This window comes from Ornithodoros turicata, chromosome 5 (assembly GCF_037126465.1).
Source record: "Ornithodoros turicata isolate Travis chromosome 5, ASM3712646v1, whole genome shotgun sequence".
Classification (NCBI taxonomy): domain Eukaryota; kingdom Metazoa; phylum Arthropoda; class Arachnida; order Ixodida; family Argasidae; genus Ornithodoros; species Ornithodoros turicata.
Window position 1 is genome coordinate 51,262,140 of NC_088205.1, and position 22,775 is coordinate 51,284,914.

At 45.3% G+C, this 22,775-nt stretch overlaps 1 protein-coding gene across 3 annotated transcripts; it reads left to right on the plus strand.

Moving 5' to 3' along the window:
- Positions 1 to 329: 329 nt before the first annotated feature.
- LOC135396025 (protein SYS1 homolog) lies at positions 330 to 13,363 on the plus strand. 3 transcript variants are annotated; one of them, XM_064627088.1, is made up of 5 exons: positions 330 to 835; positions 2,715 to 2,818; positions 11,829 to 12,011; positions 12,092 to 12,159; positions 12,907 to 13,363. In XM_064627088.1, the coding sequence occupies exons 2-5, from the start codon at positions 2,744 to 2,746 to the stop codon at positions 13,145 to 13,147; spliced, it is 567 nt and encodes a 188-aa protein (XP_064483158.1). In that variant the 5' UTR covers positions 330 to 835; positions 2,715 to 2,743; the 3' UTR covers positions 13,148 to 13,363. The 3 variants fall into 3 exon arrangements, with proteins under 3 accessions (XP_064483158.1, XP_064483159.1, XP_064483160.1); XM_064627089.1 differs by lacking the exon at positions 2,715 to 2,818 and having other exon boundaries at positions 337 to 835; XM_064627090.1 differs by lacking the exon at positions 330 to 835 and having other exon boundaries at positions 2,795 to 2,862.
- The last annotated feature ends 9,412 nt before the right edge of the window (positions 13,364 to 22,775 follow it).

A 22,775-nucleotide genomic window follows, 5' to 3' on the forward strand; every position in this document is an offset into this window, starting at 1 on the left:
AATTCTAACGCATTAAAACTCGCGTGTCGTTTCCCGCTGTCTTCGTTGTTTTCGTTCAACCTGTTTCTTCTTTCTCGTTTCTTTCTCGTGTTCGCAGATGGACACCGCCGTTTTTTCTTTGACATGAACCTTCCAACGCTAACGCATTAAAAAAACTGTCAATGATAATTAGCACATTATTTATAATCATAACTCCACGCTCTCATATCTGTCTTCAATCTAATGGCAAATTCGGGTGGTCATTTCGGAGCAACTTTTTTTGCCAGATCTCGAGCAGTCATGTTCGCTTGGTCAAAATGAAGTAAATCTCGCATGTTCGCGTGGCGCTTTCCGAGCGCTCGGAATTTGCCAGCTAGCACTTTTTTTGCCCGGTCTCAAAACGATCGAGCAGCAGATTGCTCAACTGTATCCGGTGTCGTCACATCCGCACTGCAACGGTGGCGACTGCCCTCATTGGCCCGCATGTTGAAATCACGTGGTTTAGCAGACGACAGAACTCGAAGACTTGCGACCGCGACGCCCCTAGCGTGATCCAAGTACCTAAAACCGCTATATTCCTAGCAATCATGTTCCGGTGGCAACGGTCACGTGATCCAGCTCGGTCGCCGACCTAGCAATTTCCGAGCGCTCGGCCGTTTCGCTACGACATGACCACCCGAATTCGCTATAACTGTTCGCAACTATGTGATCTTTTTCAGTAATTTGAATCTAAAGCCGGAAGAAGACGACGACGTGTTACTGAACATGTGCTGAACCGTATTGAGTGAGCAGACCAAGGAACCATCCCAAATACAGCATCGGAAGGCTCGTCGTGCGTTCTCACCTCCCAAGAACGGTAGGTGTCAGTACGGATCCAATACCAATAGTTGCCCTTTGCTATAAGATATGTCAGGGGTACTCGGAATGCGCTGCAAAAGTGGAATGAACATGAGCTCTTGCGCGCGAGCTTAAATTCTGTAATGTCCTAATATTACCGCATACTCTTCTCCTTCGTATCCTCTTCTTCAAAGTAATAATGCAAGGACAACACAGAGAAATCCCCACACCAAGCGGATAGGTGCTTGCTCAGCTCAGTAATGCTGTCTTCCCCGTTAACGATGTTACCTGGCCTATCTTATATATAGGATCTTGTTATTGAGGCATCCCTGTCCACAGGTCCAGGCCGTGAACGCGATTGATTTTCCTCTTTCTTTTATACTCATTTAAGTGTCTTTCATGCGAGAATATAAGGATTAACTGATGCAACACGACCGGATCTGGTGCCTTGTAATACGTATTTTATACGCCTGACGAAGGTAAAAAAATCACTGCTTTTCTCTCCGTGTGTGTGCGTGAATATTTGTGAACGCAGTGCACACACACGGTGTGCCTTGTGACTAATCCGTATCTTTTGTTTCCAATGTAAAATTGACTGTATTGCTCGTTTTACATTTTCCCTTCTATTGGCAGTTATGTAATACTCAACCTATACCATAATGCGGCTTTCAGTTACCGCACTGCAAAAAAAAAAAAAAAGAAAAAAAAAACAAGAAGTAGAGACTAGAGGATGCACAACCTTTTGCTTTTACATTCTGCATTTTTTACGTGCTGCTAACATGTGGATCTTTTTCTTTTCTTTTTCAAACAACAAAGCCTCAGTACAAGGAAATTTTGAATAGCACTTTCTATTTCTATTGTATATTATTAACTGCAGTCTCTAACGTCAGCCTCGGCTATCGTCGGTAAATGCGTGGACAAAGACACGCACACGATGGATTTCTGTGTGATATTAACGACCCCGGCGACAACGTCGACGACTCCGGATCATCATACTTCTGTCTAGAGCACGACGGTTGAAATTCACCGAGACTGTCCCAATTTCCTGGTGCTTATGTAGCGCTACTTCACTTAGTCGAGCTAAAGATGGCGTTAAAGCTCGTGAACGTGCGCTCGGCCCCACAGTCTGATAAAATAACATGTGCTGCGCTCGATCATGACCATGTACCCCTTGGCAAAATGTCTGTGTACCGCCTAGGTGAAAGGATGTAGCGGAAGATCACGACCACGCATTCAGCGCCACTTGCAGCTGACTTCCACAGAGTGATCCCACGCCGAATTAGGCAGGGTGGTCCCGTCAGTCCCTTCATTTTTTTTAAACATATATCCAATCCTATTTTAAAAGCGATAAAAACCCCAGTGCAGGAGACACGAAAGGACGAGATGGATAAGAAGGGCACTGAAAAAGAGTGATTTTCAGTGCTCTTCGTATCCGTCTCGTCCTTTCGTGTCCTTTGCACTGCACTCTCAGAAAAAAAGGGTGTGAAAAGGTGGTGACTTCTATAGTTACCATCTAGATCAACATAGCGTCTGATAAAGGGCGTAAAACGGTGGTAAAAGCAATTATTATTTATCCAAATTGCTACAAAAAGGCGTACGCCCCCCTCGCTCACCGAATCAGAAGTGGTAACCCTATCATTCGTGGCAGAGAGTGAGGTAGCAGGTAGAACTTTGCAACCTTTTAGGCACAACATATGCGACAAATATTACCTCTTGAAAGGTATAACTGCTCCATCCTTTTTTCTGAGAGTGGTTTCGTCGCTTTTAAAATAACGATCAAACAGCCCGGTCTTTATAGCTTTCTAACCTACTTTTTGGTCAAAGCCTAGTAGCTTGGAAGCATGTTTCCGGGAAAAGCAGTCGAAAATAATTCGTAGTTGTTTTTTAATTACATTCAGATGCGGACGTTTCGACCACAGCGCTTCCAATGAAGTTTGACGCCATCTGCCTTCGTAGCTATTCAACATGTACAGCTGAATTTGTTTCCCACATACCGCCAGTGGTGGGTCGCATTGGATTCTTTCCCTTTTCTTATTTTGCAATTACGTAGGTAATTTTCCCGCACATTTCCTCGAAATCACGCACTATATCACGTGTCCTCTCCTTTGTTACCATTTGTTGTGGTGATCGAAGGTGATACTGGGGTAATTGTAGCGATACTAATCTGACGTTTATGTTTCAGACTTTGAGGTACCTGTGTCGTCAAATAAAAACAGCGACGACTTTAATTGATGATGATGATTGGGGAGTTTCATCGCCAGGGGTGATACCCTACCCCCATTGCTAGTGGTAATGTGGGGAATTGAATAATGAGTCGCCTCGCCGTGACAACCGAAGGTCTACGGTGTCCAGAAAGGTCAGAAGAGGCTTGAGGGCAGAGCGTTGGTGGGCCGTATTCGGTCATGAACCAAGCAATTTTGACAAAGAGAGAGGGCGAGTGTCCAGTTGATGGAGAGACCCGCGGAAAGTGTGGTTCGGGAAGGTTGATAGTGTGCGCAATGAAGGAGGATGTGCTCTAGACCTTCCAGATCACCACAGTGACTGCGTCTGTGAGAGTCAAGCGGTAGCGCCACTGAGCTGTAAAAGCCACATTGAACCCCGTCCGATGACTTAGTGCAGCGTCCTGACGAGACGTGTTTCGTGGCATCCGGAAAGCGAGCGTTGGACCAACTCTTCTAAGCTAAGCATAGGCAGGGGGATGTCATTTGTCCATTGCCGGGAAGCCACGGGTTCAACTAGACGTCGAAGAATGGAACAACAGTCTCGTCCAATACAGTCTCGGAAGTACAATATGAAACCGAACCATTACATTAAAATCGATAAAACCCCAGTGCTTGGGTACTAAGATACACGAACAACACACAGCACGTGCGTCTCTTTTAGTACTCCCGCTCTGAGTTTTATCGATTTTAATGTAATATCAGACCAAACAGCCAGGTACATTACCCTTTTTATGAAGCTGAAAGCAGGAGCTTGGCACAACACCTTGCTCCTATAGCTTCATAATTCCTAAAGTGCCGCTTACTAACTGCGAAAACTGTATCCAAACTTCGCGATATAAACTGTCTAAAGCTCTCAAAGCAAATCTAAGCATGCTCGTTTTCGTGAGCTCAGTCGGCTAGCGTCGAATTGAAGCTTGAAAAAAAAAAGAAGAAGGAAAAGAAAGAAAGCGAACAAGAAAGTAGAGCGAAACGGCCACACAAACATGCGTAATCTGTTCCCACCAAATAGTTCTGTTCGCACGCGAAAGCAAATAAGTGCATGACTGCTTCAGTAACGCCGAAGTCAGGCGCAATGGCTGCACCGTTGTTCTGATAGTCCCGTAAAGCGCGCTTCACCTTATGCTGATAGCGTTAGGTGAAGCAGGCTTGATGTTAGTGTGACAGTTCTCTAAGGCGCGCTTCTTGGGATCCTCAGCTTCCTGGTCGACACGTGCGCTTGGCGTCCCGTGTTGAAAAATCTACACCTTTACTTATTTCTACATTCCAGCTCAGCTTCAACCTTCACCAGGAACAACAAAAACGTATTCATTTCACGTGCGCGAACTTCGAACGATACTTCGAACGACAAACACAATGACAATGCGACAACATTGCATGTTCATCTGTGGACAGTAATATCCGACCAAATACTGAGGTATTCGTTTAGGAATCAGTCATGTTTCTGCGCCTTTCTCACTTTGGTGCCGAACGTAGGTGACAATGCCGTCTCGGTTTGCCTTAGGAGTCTACCCAAAAGGGAAAAAAAAGAAGAAGAAAAAAGAGAAACGTAGGCCGCACTATTGCGCCCGGTCACTCCACGACACTTGAGCTGGTCACCATTTTTGAATGCCGCTGCAAAGCCACCTCTTGTGTATCTCGCGATGTATACGTAAACTCCGCATCATTATCATTATCTATCGGGGGATATTGGATATATAGTGTTCGCTGAGTGTCTACGTTGTGTGTCACTGCTCATTGAGGACCATTACTCTGTTCGAAACTGATATGTGCTTCCGTGGATGCATAACGAACTTTCTACATGTTAGGAATAGAGTATCGCCCCTGCCGAAGAGATTCCCCATTCAGCATCATAAAATAAAGTTGTTGTTTTTCTACATGTGTATATATGTACACATCAGGTGTAAACATCGGGTTGAATCAGGTGTGGGTCGTACGACCCAAGCCGCGGTTACATGAACCCGACAGAAACTGGCGAGTTGACTTATCGCACCTCCTCATATCAATCCTCACGAGAAGATTGGTTGACACGGCCTGATGGGAGAGGATTTGTTACGATAAACCAACTCGACCCACTTTTGTCGAGTTCATGTAAACGCGGGTCCACATGTACAACCTGAGTCAAGCCTGATTAAACCTGATTCCATACCTAAACACACGTGTGCGGTTCCAGTGCGTGTTATGATTCGAAGCAAGCACACGTGAAATGAATACGTTTTCGTTGTTCCCGATGAAGGTTGAAGCTGAGCTGGAGTTTAGAAATAAGTGAATGTGTCTATTTTCCAACAATGGTCACCAACTGCACATGGCGACAAGGAAGTTGAGGACCTTACGAAACGAATTGGCGGGGACTAATACAAGGGGACGCATCCCCTCCTAAGCCTTCATCTCAGCGTAGCAGATATTTTACTCGTGCTGCTTGTGTCGCGTGCTTACTGTCCCTGACAGCGGTTTGTCCAGAAGCCCAAGCATGCGCGGGTATTGCAAAAAAGTGGGCGGGGTAGGGAGTGTACAGGTAAAAAGTTAGGGGTGTGTCGCCAAACATTTGGGGGTGTTGAGGGTGTAGGGGATGCTGGATAAATCACTGGTCCTCGACTTGTCATACTTTGTGGTCCGAAAGAGTCATTATGGGGTAACAGAAATTCATGAGAAATAGCATATCTGTTGGGATTAGCGTCCTCAGGAGCTTCATTATTATAGCCATCATAGGGAATGCTCAAGGGCACACTGTAAATGAACCCACAAATCCCCTTACAATGCATTTATTTTCTTGCTCAAGTGTCGCTCTTTCTCATTCAGGACCTTTCCTGAATTGAATTGCTTTCAGTCGTTCGAGCACATCGCTTCCACATTTTTATCTTTCCAAGCTAGGAGAAGCCTCTGCTCTATCATTCCGTGATAGATTAGCAGGCTATGATAAGCGCGGGCGCCAGACTGAAGGTAGGCTGGAACAGTGCGCTCATTTTCTTGTTATTTTGGTTTCGTCACTGATCATCCTCTCTCATTTCGAAGCCAATCAAATCTTCCTTACCTCCTGCAGAGAAAAATCTGACCTGGGGTTTTAACGTGCGCCGGAAATAAACGTTTCATAGTTATAACCCACAGAGATACGGTTCACACTGCGAGGCTGAAAACCACGGTTTCCAGGAGATCATCTTGCGCATTAATGAAATGCATGTGCCTTTCGCTTACGCTTGTACTTCCGTGGTGGTGGCCATTGGTACAATCGCAGCTTGTCGTTGCTTGCTTCGGAATTGCGAGTAACGTCATGGTTGCAGCCAAGGATTTCACTACCCCCCCTCCCCTCCCCGTGTTTTTTTGCAACATCCACCCTGAAATTTCTGAGATTGTCCAATACACGCAGCTCGTCTACCAACGCATTTATGCATACACCCATATACATACAGGGTGTCCCAGAAAACGTGTCATTGAATTATAATTAAAAAAGTGCGCCACCTAGAATCATGCGGTCAATAGCATTTGTTTTTACTAGGTTTTTGCCACCTGCTGATGTGCGTGTCATGTAACCTAAGTTTAATTATGTAAATTTTTGCGCAGTGAACTCGGAAATTTGCAAAGTAAAGGTCACTTTTTTACCCCACCAACATGAAGAGCATGCCGAATTCACTCAAATTCATGATAATTGACAGTGATATTCACGAGCTATCCCACCGGAAAAAATAGCCGAACATCATGCTTTTCGGAGCACCGGACCATAACGCGCGATGACTTTTTGAGCGCAATCGCTCTCAGTCCGACGAAAGGAGGTTCCAAAGCCAGCCCACCAGAGCGATATAGAAAAAGTAACAGTTCCTAAAATTGGGAGAGGGAAAGCGTTATCCCAGCGAAAGTCGGGCGCGATAAGCCATGCCTGTGTTATCTCTTTCTGCGATGCTGGGGTGGGCTGGGTTTCAAACCTCCTTTCGTCGGGCTGACAAAGATTGCGCTGAAAAATTCATCGTGCGCTATCCTGTGGGAACTCCGTAGAGCATGATGTTTGGCTATTTTCTCCGATGGGATAGCTCCTGAATATCCCTGTCAATTATCATTAATTTGAGTAAATTAGACACGCTCTTCACATTGGTAAATTGGGGTAAAAAAATGACCTTTACTTGGCAAATATCCGACTTAAGCTCGCAAAAATTTAAATAATTAAACTTAAATGCCGTTGACCGCATGACTGTAGGTGGTGGAGTTTTTTTTATTATAATTCAATGACACGTTTTCTGGGACACCCTGTATGTATCCATAAACATATCCCCCCCCCCCCCCCGAGTTCGCTTTTATTGCGAACTTCGGTGCTATCAATGAAGATGTTCATGATGGGTTTATGAGAGAAACTTGCAAGCTTGACCCGGTTCGCATCCTCCGGAGCGTTGTTTCGACGTTTAGTGGCAGTCGTGTCATAGGACGATCTGGCTCTTTAGCATAATCTCCTGGACCCCATGATGCTCTCTTTGATGTATCTCTATCAGTGTCTTCGAGGGTTGGTAAGATGGGGTCTCCACTTTATGCGTATAGTAGTCGGCAGACAGAGCTCCTTTCTACTGCGCTCATCCCTCTGTGTGAGGCAATTCACTGCAGGAAGATTTCTCCTTCATCAGATGTTTTTCAGTATACGTACATACTCCAGCAGCCTCCCAATAAGCATGACGTTTATATTACGCTATTCGGGCCAGTGATGATGAGTGTCACCTGGCCTCTATTGAAGCAGTGGCATGTAATACCGCTAGAAGCTCAGCACTTGTGGGCTATATCTGATGTCACTAGAATTCTTTTTTCCATGATGCGTTTAAGGCAGCGACATAACGGCTTTTGGCACTTTGGAGCCCCCTGTGAAAGTTAGTATGGTGTCATTCCAGCTCAAACGTCCCGATGATGGCGCTCGATCATCTCCGATTTCCATGAAATAAATATATGTTGTTGTCGTCCACGTGAACATAATCCTTGCGAAATATATCATCCGGGGTCCGCATAGAACCGCCGCCAGGGGGTTTCGAACTCCCGCGCTGGGCCTAAAACCATGGTGCGTCTAAGCTGGCGCTGACCAAAAATGGTTTTACCTATCCAAGAAATTGAAACGGGACGCTGTTTCGAAAGGGTCACACTAGTTCTGATCACGATCTCCGTCGCGCCGAGCCGATAATTCGCGAGCCGAGCTATCACAAAGAACGTGCAAAATCTGCCATGTAGAGCATTTGTTCCTGAAAACACCGTACATAGAAATCTCAATGTTATATTTTTTCCTTGTTGAGGCCCACCAATATGACTCACCGAAAATGTTTGACAGCCGGACTCTGGACCATTTGGCTACAAAAAGGCACGAAATTTGGAAATTTGACGGAAAATTGGAAACTTCGACAAGAAATAGCGCTAAAAGTGGACGTGGGACAGCGCTGAAATGGAGTATAGTGTCCCGGTAATCACTGCAAAAAATATCTTCAGGGTGTTTTTTGTTTAAAACGCGTAGTGAATTTTTAAAGTTGCTACGGTACGACAAACATGAAGCTGCGCTGAGTACACGTAGCACGGTGGAACAGTGCACCGCAAGCAGCCTCTTGCGTCCTCCTTTTCTTTTTTTTTTTTCTGTCTGTACTAGTGCACCCGCTAAGACAAGCTTTAACCCGCAGCACGCGAGTGGGTATAGAATTGAGGGTATTTCTTTGTATTAATTCCAATATTTTGCGGCACGTATCGGGGCTGCACATACTCCCATGTCGCATCCGTCGCGTCCTACCATTACTAACTGAGATGCGTCGGCTCAGAGATGACTAAATAACAGTTTAATGAAAGACACTGATATTGCAACTCTCTATTTCAACATGTTACGGAAAAGGAAGAAGGGGGGCTCGCACACGCATCACTCATCGCATACAGTCGTTCTACTCATTCTGTTCATTAAAGCCTGTTCTGTTCCCCTCTGTTGCGCTTCCTCAACAAATGGTGCCGAAACCCGGCCTGGGCCCACGGGAGGTTCTTCCCCCAGGAAAAGAATCAGGAGGACCACTCCAGGCCAGCGATATGACGGAGCAGGCTGAGAAAAAGTTGCTTCTCGTGAAGAGAACTTGCACCCGTCAGCGGTTGACTATTATACTCAGCGAGGCCGAACAAGTCATTACAGAAGCCCACAACTGTTCGGACCACATCAGTCGCTGTTACAAAGGATTAGGACGTATTCCACGACCCTTGCGTTCATCGACAGCAGATTAGATACTCTGTTCACAGTTCAAGAAGCAGAAACGGAGTTAGATGCAGCGTTGGAATGGCAAAACCGCATCTTTCAAATCATTTGCCTTCTGCAAAAGTGACTCTCCCAGCATGCGGGAGCGACGTCCAGAACAGCGACTCCCGAATCGACAGCGGCCAAGCGGATTTCGTCGCTACACTCTTCCGTTTCACTACTCAGGCTTGACGGCTGTCACGAATCATGGCAAGAATTCTGGAGCCGGTTCGAGGCACCAGTCCACAGCAATATATCCTTGACTATCGCAGAGAAGATGACGTACTTGGTAACCGTGCTCTTCGGAGAGGCCGCAACGTTCATAAAGGGTCTTCAGCTCACAGGTGCCACGTACGTCACCGCGGTCAAGTTGCTGAAGGACAAGTATGGGAACCCGGATTCGCTGCCACCAGTCGTCCCAGTTGAAGTAGAACTTGACGGCCAAATCTCAGAACGTGAAGCACCGGTGGACGCTTCGCAAGAAGCCGCGAGTTTGAGCTGGAATGACCCGTCTGATGACGAAATGCGACGAAGTACGAAATGTTGTGCCGTGTACGCGATATGGCGACCTGCATATGCAATTCAGCACTGGTCTTCTAGCCATTGTGGGCCCTGACAGCGTCGGATCCATTGCTGATCGTATAAGCGACAAACATGCAAAAGAATAAAAAGTTAACAGTACAATCCCTCCGTGGTATTGGCCCCGCCCTGCACGTCAGGCTTGTTGCTACAAGGTAAATTGAAAAATTCGTCGCGCGCTTTAAACAAAAAACACCCTGAAGATATTTTTGTAGTGATTACCGGGACACTATACTATATTTCTGTGCAAATTTCAGCGCTGTCCCACGTAAACTTTTAGCGCTATTTCTTGTCTAAGTTTCCAATTTTCCGTCAAATTTCCAAATTTCGCGCCTTTTTGTAGCCAAACGGTCCAGAGTCCGGCCGTCAAACTTTTTCGGTGAGTCATATTGGTGGGCCCAAACAAGGAAAAAATATACCATTGCGATTTATATGTACGGTGTTTTCAGGAAAAATTGCTCAACATGACGGATTTTGCACGTTCTTTGTGATAGCTCGGCTCGCGAATTATCGGCTCGGCGCGACTGAGATCGTGAACAGAACTAGTGCGACCCTTTCGAAACAGCGTCCCGTTTCAATTTTTTGGATAGGTAAAACCGTTTTTGCTCAGCGCCCGCTTAGACGCACCATGGTTTTAGGCCCGGCGCGGGAGTTCGAAGCCCGCTGGCGACGGTTCTATGCGGACCCCGTGCGAAATACATCGCACGGATTATGTTCACGTGGATGACGACAACATATATTTCTTTCATAAAAATCGGAGATGGTCGAGCGCCATCATCGGGACGTTTGAGCTGGAATGGCCGTGTGTGCAAATTTTAATTGTCACACACAAGGTTCCCCGCAACACTTTTGGCTTTCGGTGAGCTGCAATAGCTCGTCGTTTGGATAATGGCAATGTGTATGGACACGCAGGACATATTGTCCCGCGTTATGATGGGACATTCCGACTGGAAGGTCGGGAAGAGTCCGATAAGAGCCTTTTTCGCGACTGTACAATTTTGTAAATAACACGCTCTGATTCCCTGGTGTATGTTGACGGGTTGTTCTAACAACCTTACTAAAGTTCCTTACTTACTAAAAGAAACGAAGAAAGAAGAAAAAAATGAATATGTAAACCTGTAGAGGTGCAGCTGCAACACATCCCGTATCATTCCAAATTATTTTCGCAGGTATCCGCAGCATACAACAGTCTACTCTACGAACACCAAGAACGGCTCGCGGGACAACCATAGATAACATTTGCACCCGAGTAGAACCGTTCACGTGCCTCTCGATGAACGTAGTAACATTTCAATGCAAAGTTATTCGCCCCAGCAGCTATTTTTACCGTACACTCAAATACCCTCTCCTGTGCATGCTGATCACTAGAAATATCACTGCTTTCCGCGAACGAATGGCAGAAGTAGAACCAAGCCCAAATTATCTGTAGCCAGCCCAACCCGTAGACTTTACGTAATCCATGTGAACATAAAAATTGTCCTGCCTTACCTGACATGTGCATTCAGAACCGTTGTACTCTTCTAAAATAGAAGTTTATAGCATAGCAAGTTACACAGCTAGACATCATTGGAGTACTGTCGTGTCATCCGAAGGATGTCGCATTTCTTTGCATATGTATGTATCGTTACAGGGATAAGTGCACATACATAGTTTTCTCGCGAAGTCGGTGTTCTTCTGAGAGAGCAGTGTGGACGTACCATACCGGATTCTGCAAAACTGGTGGCGTCCGAAACTGTCCCGCGTCTCACCGGTCGGTATGACTAGCTGCCGGCACAGTAGGTAAAATAGTAGAGTAATATGTATAGTTGTACAGTAGAGAAAGTAGCGTATGACCGCTCCTATTGGCGTCTGATGGTAATCTATGCGTAAGTGGTTCTATGTTATATGTGGACAAATGCCAAAGTATCGCTCACCTCCGGTCATTTGCCACCTGCACGATAGGCGCACGTTTTATCTAAACGAAACCAGTACTAAGCATTGGTCTCTTTGCACAGGTGATTCCCGAAAGCAGACGGATGAGCGGCCGCTTCCGATTTACGAAATGGGACCCTGTGTTGATAATAGCGCAGATGGTGGCGTTACAGAGCCTCTTCTACGTGAGCCTCTGCAGCTGCATGGCTCTCACGAACTTCATCGCCGGAGAAAATTACTCTGTTAGTCAGCTGTTTACGTATCAGGTAAAATCGGGTAACGCCAGGAGGAGGCATTTCTACACGTTGGTAAACAGTAATATGCATACGTTGGGGTTTTCTTATAGGTTGCTTTTATTTGGAATTTGCGTTCAAGATGCGTGGTAGCTGCGTACATTATAACTTCTCTTGTTGGGTAAGTAAGGTCACATCTGCATGATTGCAAATAGCTAATGGCATGTGCAACTATGGTGTTTAAAGGTACTCTTCCCTTGTGTTTACTATACCTGTAGGGCACTAATGCGCCCACGGCATTAAAGGGACCGTGAAGAGACTTCCTGTTATCTGAAACATACGCGATTTTTGCTTTTTACGCGGGCGCATTTCACGCGCAAAAAAGCTGAGAGCGGCCATCTGACCTGCCCTATACAAGCGGCGCCTGAGGTAACTTCCATCGGAAAGTTGGTGAACCTTGAACAGGGAGAAAGAGTGCGAAAAACTGGACAGAGAGAAGAGACACGTACAGTGAGCGCTCGTTGTGTGTTCGTCTCTCCTCTCTGTCCACACTAGTAACAACAAAAATATAACACACTGAAGCTTTCCTTTAATGGATACAAGCTTTTTTTCCCTGTCCGACTTCACTTCCGTGAGAATGCATATTCTCCACTAAAAGCATCTGCGCTGTTTAAAATATTTACCCGCTTTATTACACAGCTTTCAATAAGCTGTCTCCGTTTTTTTTTTTTTTTTTTTTTCGATTTACCTGTCTTCCTCGCTTCCGTGAGGACTCACGAAGAGCGGCACTGTGACGGCACGCGCCGACTACGCTGACCTCTGTCTAGCACGTACATGCCTCTGTATGGAGGGTGGTCTTATAAGGTGTTGTGCAGCATTTTACCTGGCGGAAGATTACCTTACAGTATTCTCACACGCTCCTCTATAGAGCTTTGGGCCTGTGGTACTTCGTGCAAAGAGCGAAGTTATGCCTGGACTTCTCGACCACTACGCACTTCTTCCACCTATTGTGTTGCTGGGCCTACAACGGTACCTTCCCAAATACCCTCTCCTGGTGGGTGCTCAACACTGTCGGGGCCACGATTACGTGCATCTGCGGGGAATTCCTTTGCATGAAAGTCGAGATGAAAGACATTGCCAGGCACCTGGTTCCTGAGGTGGACTTATAATGGATTAACAATGATGCACTTAATGATGCACCTAATGATTAAGGCCTCGATGCTGTCATATCTTTGTCCTTAGACTACATCGCCTGGAACATATGTTGATTGATACCAGCTCTTTTGTGCTCATCTCATTCAAGTAAAAAAATATGGCTATGCGACATATCCAAGAAAGCTGAATTGTATCATTTTGCAATAAAGCGAACCTTGGGGACTCTTGGATTAGACTGCATTCTTATTTTCCTGCCGCACGCAATCGAGAACTATATAACGTTCCCTGCTTACGGATTTGTGTGCCTCTCTTGCTCAAAGGCACCACACCCGAGCTGTAGTTTCCTGTTTTCTGTATAGTGGCTTTATCTTGGGGTGCAGTCTAGCAAGTGAGCAGTCTACCTGACTGGCGATGCAGGCTGTCAATGAAAGGGGAGATGATGATTTGTTTTTGTTTTTTTTCATAGCGTCGTGTTCCATGTGTCGCGATGCGTGATGCCCTGGAGTATAGCCCTGGAGGGTTACGTTCTACGTAACAGCTGTTTTATGTAAGAATTACAACCAGGTTAAGCAGCAACAGGATCGGGCTGCTCGAATTTCTAACGGATTCGAAGAATTGTGTGTGATTCTCCTGATATTGAGCTATGCTTTTATGGAATATCTACGCCCCCAGATGCAGTAACCAAAGTGAAACAGTGAGAGATGGCATTTGACGAACCACCGCAGTCTCACCAATGTCCAGCATGCTTGCGCTTTGATGAGGCTTAAATATTGTGTTGTCCTAATTGTTGTTCGTTCAGCTTCTACTGGAAGTCGCTCTAAAATATGGCACGCAGCCCTTCAAAATCTATTTCATGCTGTTTTGTTTACGTCAGCGTATTTTGAAAACATTGTTTAGTGGAGCTATGAACTCTACCAAGCTATCCCGCCGATTGTGTCTGCTCCAAACTGCGATTTTAACTTGTTGACTGTGACACGTTTTGTATAGATGAATCCGATTGGTCCATATCTTCACCACATACAGCACGCTCCTAGCCAACCATCATCCCCAATGACAACGTTCTCGCCCATGGTTTGTTGATACGAGAGGCGGAGCCTATTAGGAGGCCATTATATGTACGGCTACAAAATGGGCTCCGCCTCCCGTTTTCAATAAATCAGGGACGAGAATGTTGTCATTCGGTATGATGGTTGACTAGGAACGTGCTATGTGGCGAAGTTCATCTTTAAGAGTGTAGAACATAACGTTTTGTGTACCTCCGCGTTGGCGTCTGACTGGGTGCTACAAGTGTTGAAATGACGTAACAATGAATAGAGGTATCTGGATGACGGTACGTCTACTCGCCCGTATCCGAAAAAAGTGCGTTTTTGTATTAACGCTGCACACGTTATGAAGGAGAAGAATTGAACAACATATTGGTGAACAGAATTGCGAAGCGTAGAAGAACAGTATTACACCTATTCACGGTGTAAGACAAGGATAAGAGGTGATGACGCCCTCTTGTCGCGCCATGCGAAGGCGGCGTCCAGATAATGTTCTCTTTCAAGGCCCCCTCGCCTGATCGCCATCCGACGGTGCGCAAGCTGCCGCACATGCGCACAGTTGCATAGCTGCACGGTGCGCATAGGGACTGTGCGACAAACTGGTGGCGCCGCGATGCGGCCTCCGGAGAAAGTACCTTGCGTGATAGCCGCCGGGTAGCCAGCTTTGTTTACATGTGAAGTGCGGGTATCTTTTTTTGCCACAGCATCGCTAACTGTGCCAGCACCTAAAAGAACTCTTCATTAGGGACCAGATGCTTCATTTCTCGTGATTTCTACGCTTCCAATACCACCGAGGTCACTAGACTCGCAGCGAATAGCGTTTGTGACGCGCGTTCGGCCATTGCATGAGGTGTGCACAACATGAGCGAATATATTATATTTCTTTTGTTCTAGTTTCAATGAAACTGAATGAGGATCTGCAAAATAATCACTGATTTACAGTTGCCACTTTCGTGACGGTGAAACGCCGCTGGATACTGTATCACCGTCAAATGCACCGACCAAACGGCAACCTATTTCGAGATAATGATTGAGGTGTTTCATCGCCAGTGCCCAGAGCCGATATTGCTCTCGGTATGACGAGTCTCACAGTGAGAACAGAAGTTCTATGTTGTCCAAAAGGTTTAGTATTTACTCAGAGACAATTTCAAAGCTGTCGTCCCGCAAGCTTACGGCGGTAGCCGACGTAAAAACTCATATACTTTCTTCTTTGAGGATCTCTTTAGAGTTATTGTATCTGAAGATACTGGAAAAACTGCAGTACAAGTTCAGGCAATAAGTTGTGACCCCACATGTTTATTTGTGTGGATAAAACGGACGCACCATGTAAATTTCAGTGACGAAGCTATGTGTGTGCAAAGACGACGAAAGGAATACAAGACTCAGTCAAAAACATGATATTACAAATGGCTGGAGTCAGAGGAATACACGTATATAACCTTCGCTAGCAAGCCATTTTGTGAGGAGTCAAATAACCATCCTCTCGACGTATCACTTACAGGTGTTTTGACCGGGCAGACGCGAGTGGCTGTTCTCCTTCCGTACTGTTAGATGCATTATAAATACGGTGGTTGCTTCTGTGCAGTTTGTCTCCATTCTCTTCGTTCGCGCCCCAGAAAGGTTCCACATTATTTGCACTTCGAAAATTAGCCCTTCTAAATACGGAGGTCGCCACGCAAGCTACGGTTCCCACTTGAGAATGCATAGAACGGGTGGCGTGGTATCACGTCGGATGCGTCCAAGACCGCCACAGGCGGCGCTGTCGCGACGGAGCAGCGCGCCCCCTGTAGGTGTCGCACGGTCCCTATAGCTGCCGAGGCCAAGAGCACAAGACATTCGCTTGCAACGCCGGGAAAGGCAATGGTAACCTTTGGCGGTCCTGTCAGTCCTACTGCGCGCCAAGAGATGGCGATCAGGCGAGGGGGCCTGGAAAGCGAACATTATCTGGACGCTCCGCTGGCGTTGGTGTCATCACCTCTTATCTTTATCTTTCGCCGTGCACCTATTACACCCGTAAGTGAATACCTGCAGATAGGAGTTCTTACCTCCTTTGTGCGAAGTAGATACAAATGTCAGTTTGACGAAGTTGTTCAGTGCAGCGACGAGGCCTTTTCTTTTACAAAAGATTCATGGTGTCAAGGAAGAAAAGGCAGTGCGCTAGAAACCCACACGATCTGCGAAAGGTGTGCATCCCACGGAAAACAAAGTCGGATATTTCTACTGCTAGGGTTAACAGCCTGCCTCTAATATTGCTAATAGCTATATCCGTTTTATTTTTGACACACCTCTAGCAGACCATGCTGTTTTTTTTTTTCTCATACTCATTTCTCTCTCTCTTGTAAAAGAGGGCGACGGGTTATCAGCTCCAGTGACAGCGTGGCTATTGCTAAGGACGATACTGGACGGAAGGCAGTGCACTGGCTGGGTTCCTGCACTCTTAGAAATGAACTTCACCGCATAGCGCGCTCCTAGCCAACCATAATCTCGAATGATATCGTTATCTGCCCTGATTTGTTGAAAACAGGAGCCATACGCATGAGAGGCATGCGCAGGGTGGTCATATCTGTTTTCTAGTTTGTGTATTGTTATTTCGATGTGTCTGCTGACGTCATTCAGAGGAGCGGCAACTTATTTAACGCGTTTGTGAGTTTCCGTAATACTTGTATAAAGCCTAAACGTCTAACAAGTCTACGACCTGTTGTGCTTGTCAGGTGAGAAAATTTGTTGAACACTAAAAAATCCCAACGACCTGGAGTAGTAATGAAGAAACAAGCTTATGCCTGGCTTATCTTTCATAACAGACAGAAACGGTTTTATGTTCCCTGTGATCCATTTGATCCTCGGCCTAATGTACATAAAAAAGAGAGCTATGGCCTTTTCTTCTCTTCCTTGTTTAATGCGGCGCTCCTAAAATAACGCAATCAACTTCCATCTTGATGGTTCATGATTAGACTGCAGCCACGACTGCACGAAAGCTGCGATACAGCACGCTACCTTGCGAAATTTTCCTGAAGCGCAGCTTTTCCAAAGCTTTGATAATGTGGTATTGCTCCACGTACACGATGTACTATAGAAGTTAACATAAGGTTTCTATCGCTTTTTGTGAAATTCACCGCTTCTTTTGTGAGCACGACGCAAAAGTGGTCTACTATCAAGTGCTGAAATGATAGCTGTGAGCTAAAACGTTTTGGGGGATATGTTTAATGCAAAGTAAGAAAAAAAAGGGAAGGGAAAGGGTAGCCACGGTGTGGGCTTGCTATTCCCTAAAACGTTATGAAATATTAGCTTCTTATGTCCAGATATGATAGGTTACGTCCACCACTCGTCACAGAAAAGCGGAGCAGAAGCTTCCTTGTGGCATGGCTTTGAAGCCGTCGGTGTGAATGAACACGGGTCCAGACGGTTAAATTGCGGTCGTTACAGTGAAGCTTTCCGATTTACGACGATAGCTGTATTCTATATATAGCCGTTGTATTGTATAGCCGTTTTTCTCTGGCCTTAAGTGATGGCGGAGATATCGACGTCACTGTCGCTTTTTGCCGATCGCTTGTACTTTGGAGCAGACGGAACAGCCGAAATAATTAGGTCTGTGGCGCGCGCTTCGAATACTTTTGTGTTTCATCAGTGGTTCGAGCGGATCATGTGGAGATCAGGTTTTAATATTCAATTGCAACGTGCTCCCTCAAGTAAATAATGTATTTATTTATTTATTTACTCTTTGACAGTTACAACAATGAAAGTGTGGAGGGAACAACGGAAAAATAAAGCCACCATAGTGGCTTGTCAAATCAATAATTAAAAACTTGATTGAAATATATCCGTAAATTAGTCCCTTTATTAAGAAAAAATATGGCTTCCTAGTAGCAGCCCCGTCGAGTAATCCAATGACAAAAGTAAAAGCATCCCAAAGCAACTCCCCTTTTTATGAAAATTTGTTGCAGATAAAAAGAAACAACCCCATATAGTAATGCGCCATAGATCGACCGCTGTGGCATTGCAGTTTATGACCAACGAGAGACGGAAATTTTTTTACTGTGTTTCATGTTTGGTACAGTCTATATCGGGCAGTAAATTTTACCGCTTTGCGGATAAATAAATAAGTAAAGGAGTCCAACATTTATTTTAGGTAGGCTTAATTCCCTACTGTCTCTATTTAATTTTAAGCATAAATAAAACTGTCCCGTCATGGGTTCACGCAGAACAATCACAAGATCTTTTTACTGGACTGGCACACAGTAACATATAGACCTCAATGATCTGAGAGAGGGTGTTTCATAGCCGTCATGTTTTGCCACTGATTTCTCAGGATGCTTGATTTCGTGCTTGACCAGGACCATTATGTTTAATAGGGCTGCTGCAGAGAGGGAGCGCAAAAAGACACAGGGCACAGGTAAGAAGTTTACATCACTGCTCTTTCCCTCAGCACCTCGGAAACACAAATAACAAAACCGCGAAAAACTCGGGCGCACTCTTTAAAAAAAAGGTGTACTTTAACTCCTTTCCTTGCCACATATATCACTCCCTTTTTGGAGAGTACGTTTACTCTCAAAAAAGAGTCTCCTCACTCCCTTCAGACCCTTTAACTCCCTACTGGAGAGTAATATTACTCTCTAAAGAGTCTGAAGGGAGTGAGGGGACTCCTTTTTGAGAGTAAACGTACTCTCCAAAAAGGGAGTGATATATATGGCAAGGAAAGGAGTTAAAGTACACCATTTTTTTAAGGGTGCGCCTTAAGGACCGACTCACATCACCGATGCTGCATGGCGAAATGCCGCAAAAAGGGAAGCCGTCGCCACGCAGCATACCCCCAGTCTATCAATTATTGTGCTTCGCGGTTATCTCACACGTCATTCTGACTATGAAAAACACACAGTCTTTGTGAAATCCGGAGATTGCAACCACAAGTCTTGCAATGAAAAGCATGCCACCCATCCCGTTTGTTCTTTACAGCCTCACATTGAGGCAGCGCTGCTTTGTTATTTGTGTTGAAAGAAAGCGCAGTGCTGTCTACTTTTTACTTGTGTCCTGTGCGTTTTTGCACTCCCTATCTTCAGCAGTATGTTCCAACACGCTCGAGCAGCTACTCTTCTTAACTTCCGCTTCCCTTTTAGTGCGACGTGAAATTTATAGCGCTGCAACAGATGAAACAGGATCGAGGAGGAAAGGTAGAAATAAAGCTACGACGAGATTAGATTACGCGCATTAGGTCTATTCCGACCATGGTTAGCCCCTCTGCCTTTACCCTATTTACCGTTATCGTAATTTCATATCCGCAGGCACGTTTAACCTGCGTACGAACACCCAGGGGCGACAGTCCTTACTTCCAGCTACTTACTGCTTAGCCAAGTATGACTTCGAAATTATACGTCACTTCTGGGATTGTTTCATTAGACTGTTCTTCACACTTAACAAATGCTGACCACTACATAAACATAGACAGTGGTACAAAACATTAGAAAAAAGTGCGTTGTACCAACGTAATGACCTCAGAACCGCCTTGGACTGACTGGACCGCCGTCCTCTGGACTTAGTGAAGCTCCTCGGAGAATGGCCGAGGGATCTTAGACAGCGTGCGACAGCTGATTTAATGACATTTCTTGTGGATATTGTAGCGCCTCTAACTTCTTAGACTTACTGATTTTTATCTTGGAGTAGCCGGCTCTTGTGTTTTGTAGGAGCCTCCATTCCATATTTTTCTTTCCTAATTCCAACTCCAACTCCAACTCCAAGTGCGTTGTACCTTCAAAAGTCAACGACGAATTGACTGCTAACAGCGTGTTTTATGTTCTGCAATCTCTAGGTTGGTTGGTAATGTCAAGAATAAGACGTAGAGGTTGAACCTGTCACCTGAGGATACTAGATTTTTCTACCGCGCTTTTCCACTATTTCATAAGAGCATTTCGAGGACATTGGTGCATGTCCTCTACTTTGGTACCTAAGCGGAACCTCGAAGATAGAGTGAATCACCTACAAATTTGTAATCAATATCATGGTTGGGACATAAAGAATGGGTCCCTAGAGAACAAATGCACAGCGCCCTAAACCAAACGGACTACATGCGATTTTGTATTCCTTATGCATTGTGTCTACGGAAATGTGCAGATGAAGCACGCTTTCTTTCTTTCTTTTTCTTTTTTTTCACGGGTTTTTGTCACAGGAAGTTGGAATGCGGATATGCGGTTGAAGCATAATGTAAAACCCCGAGACTAGGGAACACGAAAGGACAGACACAAACACGGTCTCAAGTTGAAGTTGAGACTTCGTGTTTGTGTCTGTCCTTTCGTGTTCCCTAGTCTCGGGGTTTTACATTATGCATCATCTTCACCAGCTCGCTTGCTTCCTAGCCGTTTTTTCATGAGGTTGAAGCTTGTTCGACGACTTCGTGAAAAAAGAGGGAAAATGAAAATACGGAGCAGGGTTTGCTCACTCGCTGTCATTTACATGTAACGAAGGTACATCACAACCAGGACCACTTGTAGCTTGGAACCCAAATGGAACCTCGGCGACAGCGTTAATCATCTCCAAATTTGTAATCAAAACCATTTTTGGGACAACAGGAAAACGCGCAACAAACGCGCAGCAACACCAACCAAGTAAACAGGCGTTTTTCTATTCCTTATGCATTGCGTCTATGATAGTACGCAGGAGAAGTCTGCGCCACGTTCTTGAAAAAGTATGGAAAAGGAAACACGTGATCGTATCTGCCCGCTCAATGTCAGCTGGGCAGTACTTCGTCTGATTCGCAACAGTGTAATCCAAGAGTGTATGTATAAAGTAAATAAATCTAAAATTTAAATGATATAATCTGACTAAATACGTATGTCGACACAATCTGTCTATCACAGAAGTCTGCTGGGATGTAGTTTATTCTGTGTGTTACTCGTCACGTTGCCCAACATAGCGAGGCCTATACTACGACAAGCAGCACCTACATTACCACCACCTATCGGTGGTCCGCACAGCGGAAGAGGAAGAAGCTCGCTGGCGCGCGTTATCGTTGCTCATATTTCTGGATCATGGAATCACCTCACGCTTGAACGTTGTCTGTTGTTGTCGTCCGTCTTGGCTCCCACTGAAATAGGCAAAAGTGACAATGAAACAAGTACGGACAGAACTCCGTGATTCAGTTCATAAACGGCTCTGGTTTAGTGCAATGACACAGCCACAAGAAAAGCATAATTGCGCATTTACATTCAATAAATCTTGGCATTAAAACAGTGAATTTCTTACTCTTATTTCTTGAAGGGATGCGTTCGCCAGGTGCACATCGAACAGAAGGCTTCACAACAACTGCGTCATACGAGGTTCAGTGTGACGAGCCCGCTCGAATTTCAACAACACAGTCACAACATGAACAGCGGTAGTTGCATATCATGCACTCATAATGTAAAATTCGGCTAACTTTATTAGTGATTTTAGCAATAAAATCGTGAATTCACCACTCTTACTTCAGGGAATACGTAAGCAGGCGCACATCGAACGCAAGTCTTCGTAACAGGTGCGGACTCCGTGATTCAGTTCATAAACGACTCTGGTTAAGTGGAATGAGCCCGCTCGAGTCTCAACGATACAGCCACAAGAAAAGCTTTAATTGCGCATTTACATTCCATAAATATTGACATTAAAACACTGAATTTATTACTCTTCTTTCTTGAAGAAATAAGTTCGCCAGGTGCACATCGAACAGAAGGCTTCACAACAAGTACGTCAAGTGAGGTTCAGTGTGACGAGCCCGCTCGAATTTCGAAAACACAGCCACAACATGAACAGCGTTAGTTGCGTATCTTGGACATGATAATGGAAAATCGGCTATATATATTCGTTACTTTAGCAATAAAATCGTAAATTCATCATTCTTACTTGAGGGAATACGTTTGCAGGAGCACGTGGAACGCAAGTCTTCGCCAGAGGTGCGGACTCCGTGACTCAGTTCATAAACGGCTCTGGCTTAGTGGAATGAGCCCGCTCGAGTCACAGCGATACAGCCACAAGACAAGCATTAATTGCGCGTGTACATTTTTTAAATATCGGCATTAAAACATTGACTTTATTACTCTTCTTTCTTGAAGAAATAAGTTCGCCAGGTGCACATCGAACAGAAGGCTTCACAACAAGTACGTCAAGTGAGGTTCAGTGTGACGAGCCCGCTCGAATTTCGAAAACACAGCCACAACATGAACAGCGTTAGTTGCGTATCTTGGACATGATAATGGAAAATCGGCTATATATATTCGTTACTTTAGCAATAAAATCGTAAATTCATCATTCTTACTTGAGGGAATACGTTTGCAGGAGCACGTCGAACGCAAGTCTTCGCCAGAGGTGCGGACTCCGTGACTCAGTTCATAAACGGCTCTGGCTTAGTGGAATGAGCCCGCTCGAGTCACAGCGATACAGCCACAAGACAAGCATTAATTGCGCGTGTACATTTTTTAAATATCGGCATTAAAACATTGACTTTATTACTCTTCTTTCTTGAAGAAATAAGTTCGCCAGGTGCACATCGAACAGAAGGCTTCACAACAAGTACGTCAAGTGAGGTTCAGTGTGACGAGCCCGCTCGAATTTCGAAAACACAGCCACAACATGAACAGCGTTA

Coding starts and splice junctions, on each gene's coding strand:
- LOC135396025 (XM_064627088.1), top strand. CDS start 2,744: ATGAAGTTTGACGCCATCTGCCTTCGTAGCTATTCAACATGTACAGCT. Junction 2,819..11,828: donor TTTCCCACATACCGCCAGTG/GTGGGTCGCATT, acceptor CTCTTTGCACAG/GTGATTCCCGAAAGCAGACG. Junction 12,012..12,091: donor GTCAGCTGTTTACGTATCAG/GTAAAATCGGGT, acceptor GTTTTCTTATAG/GTTGCTTTTATTTGGAATTT.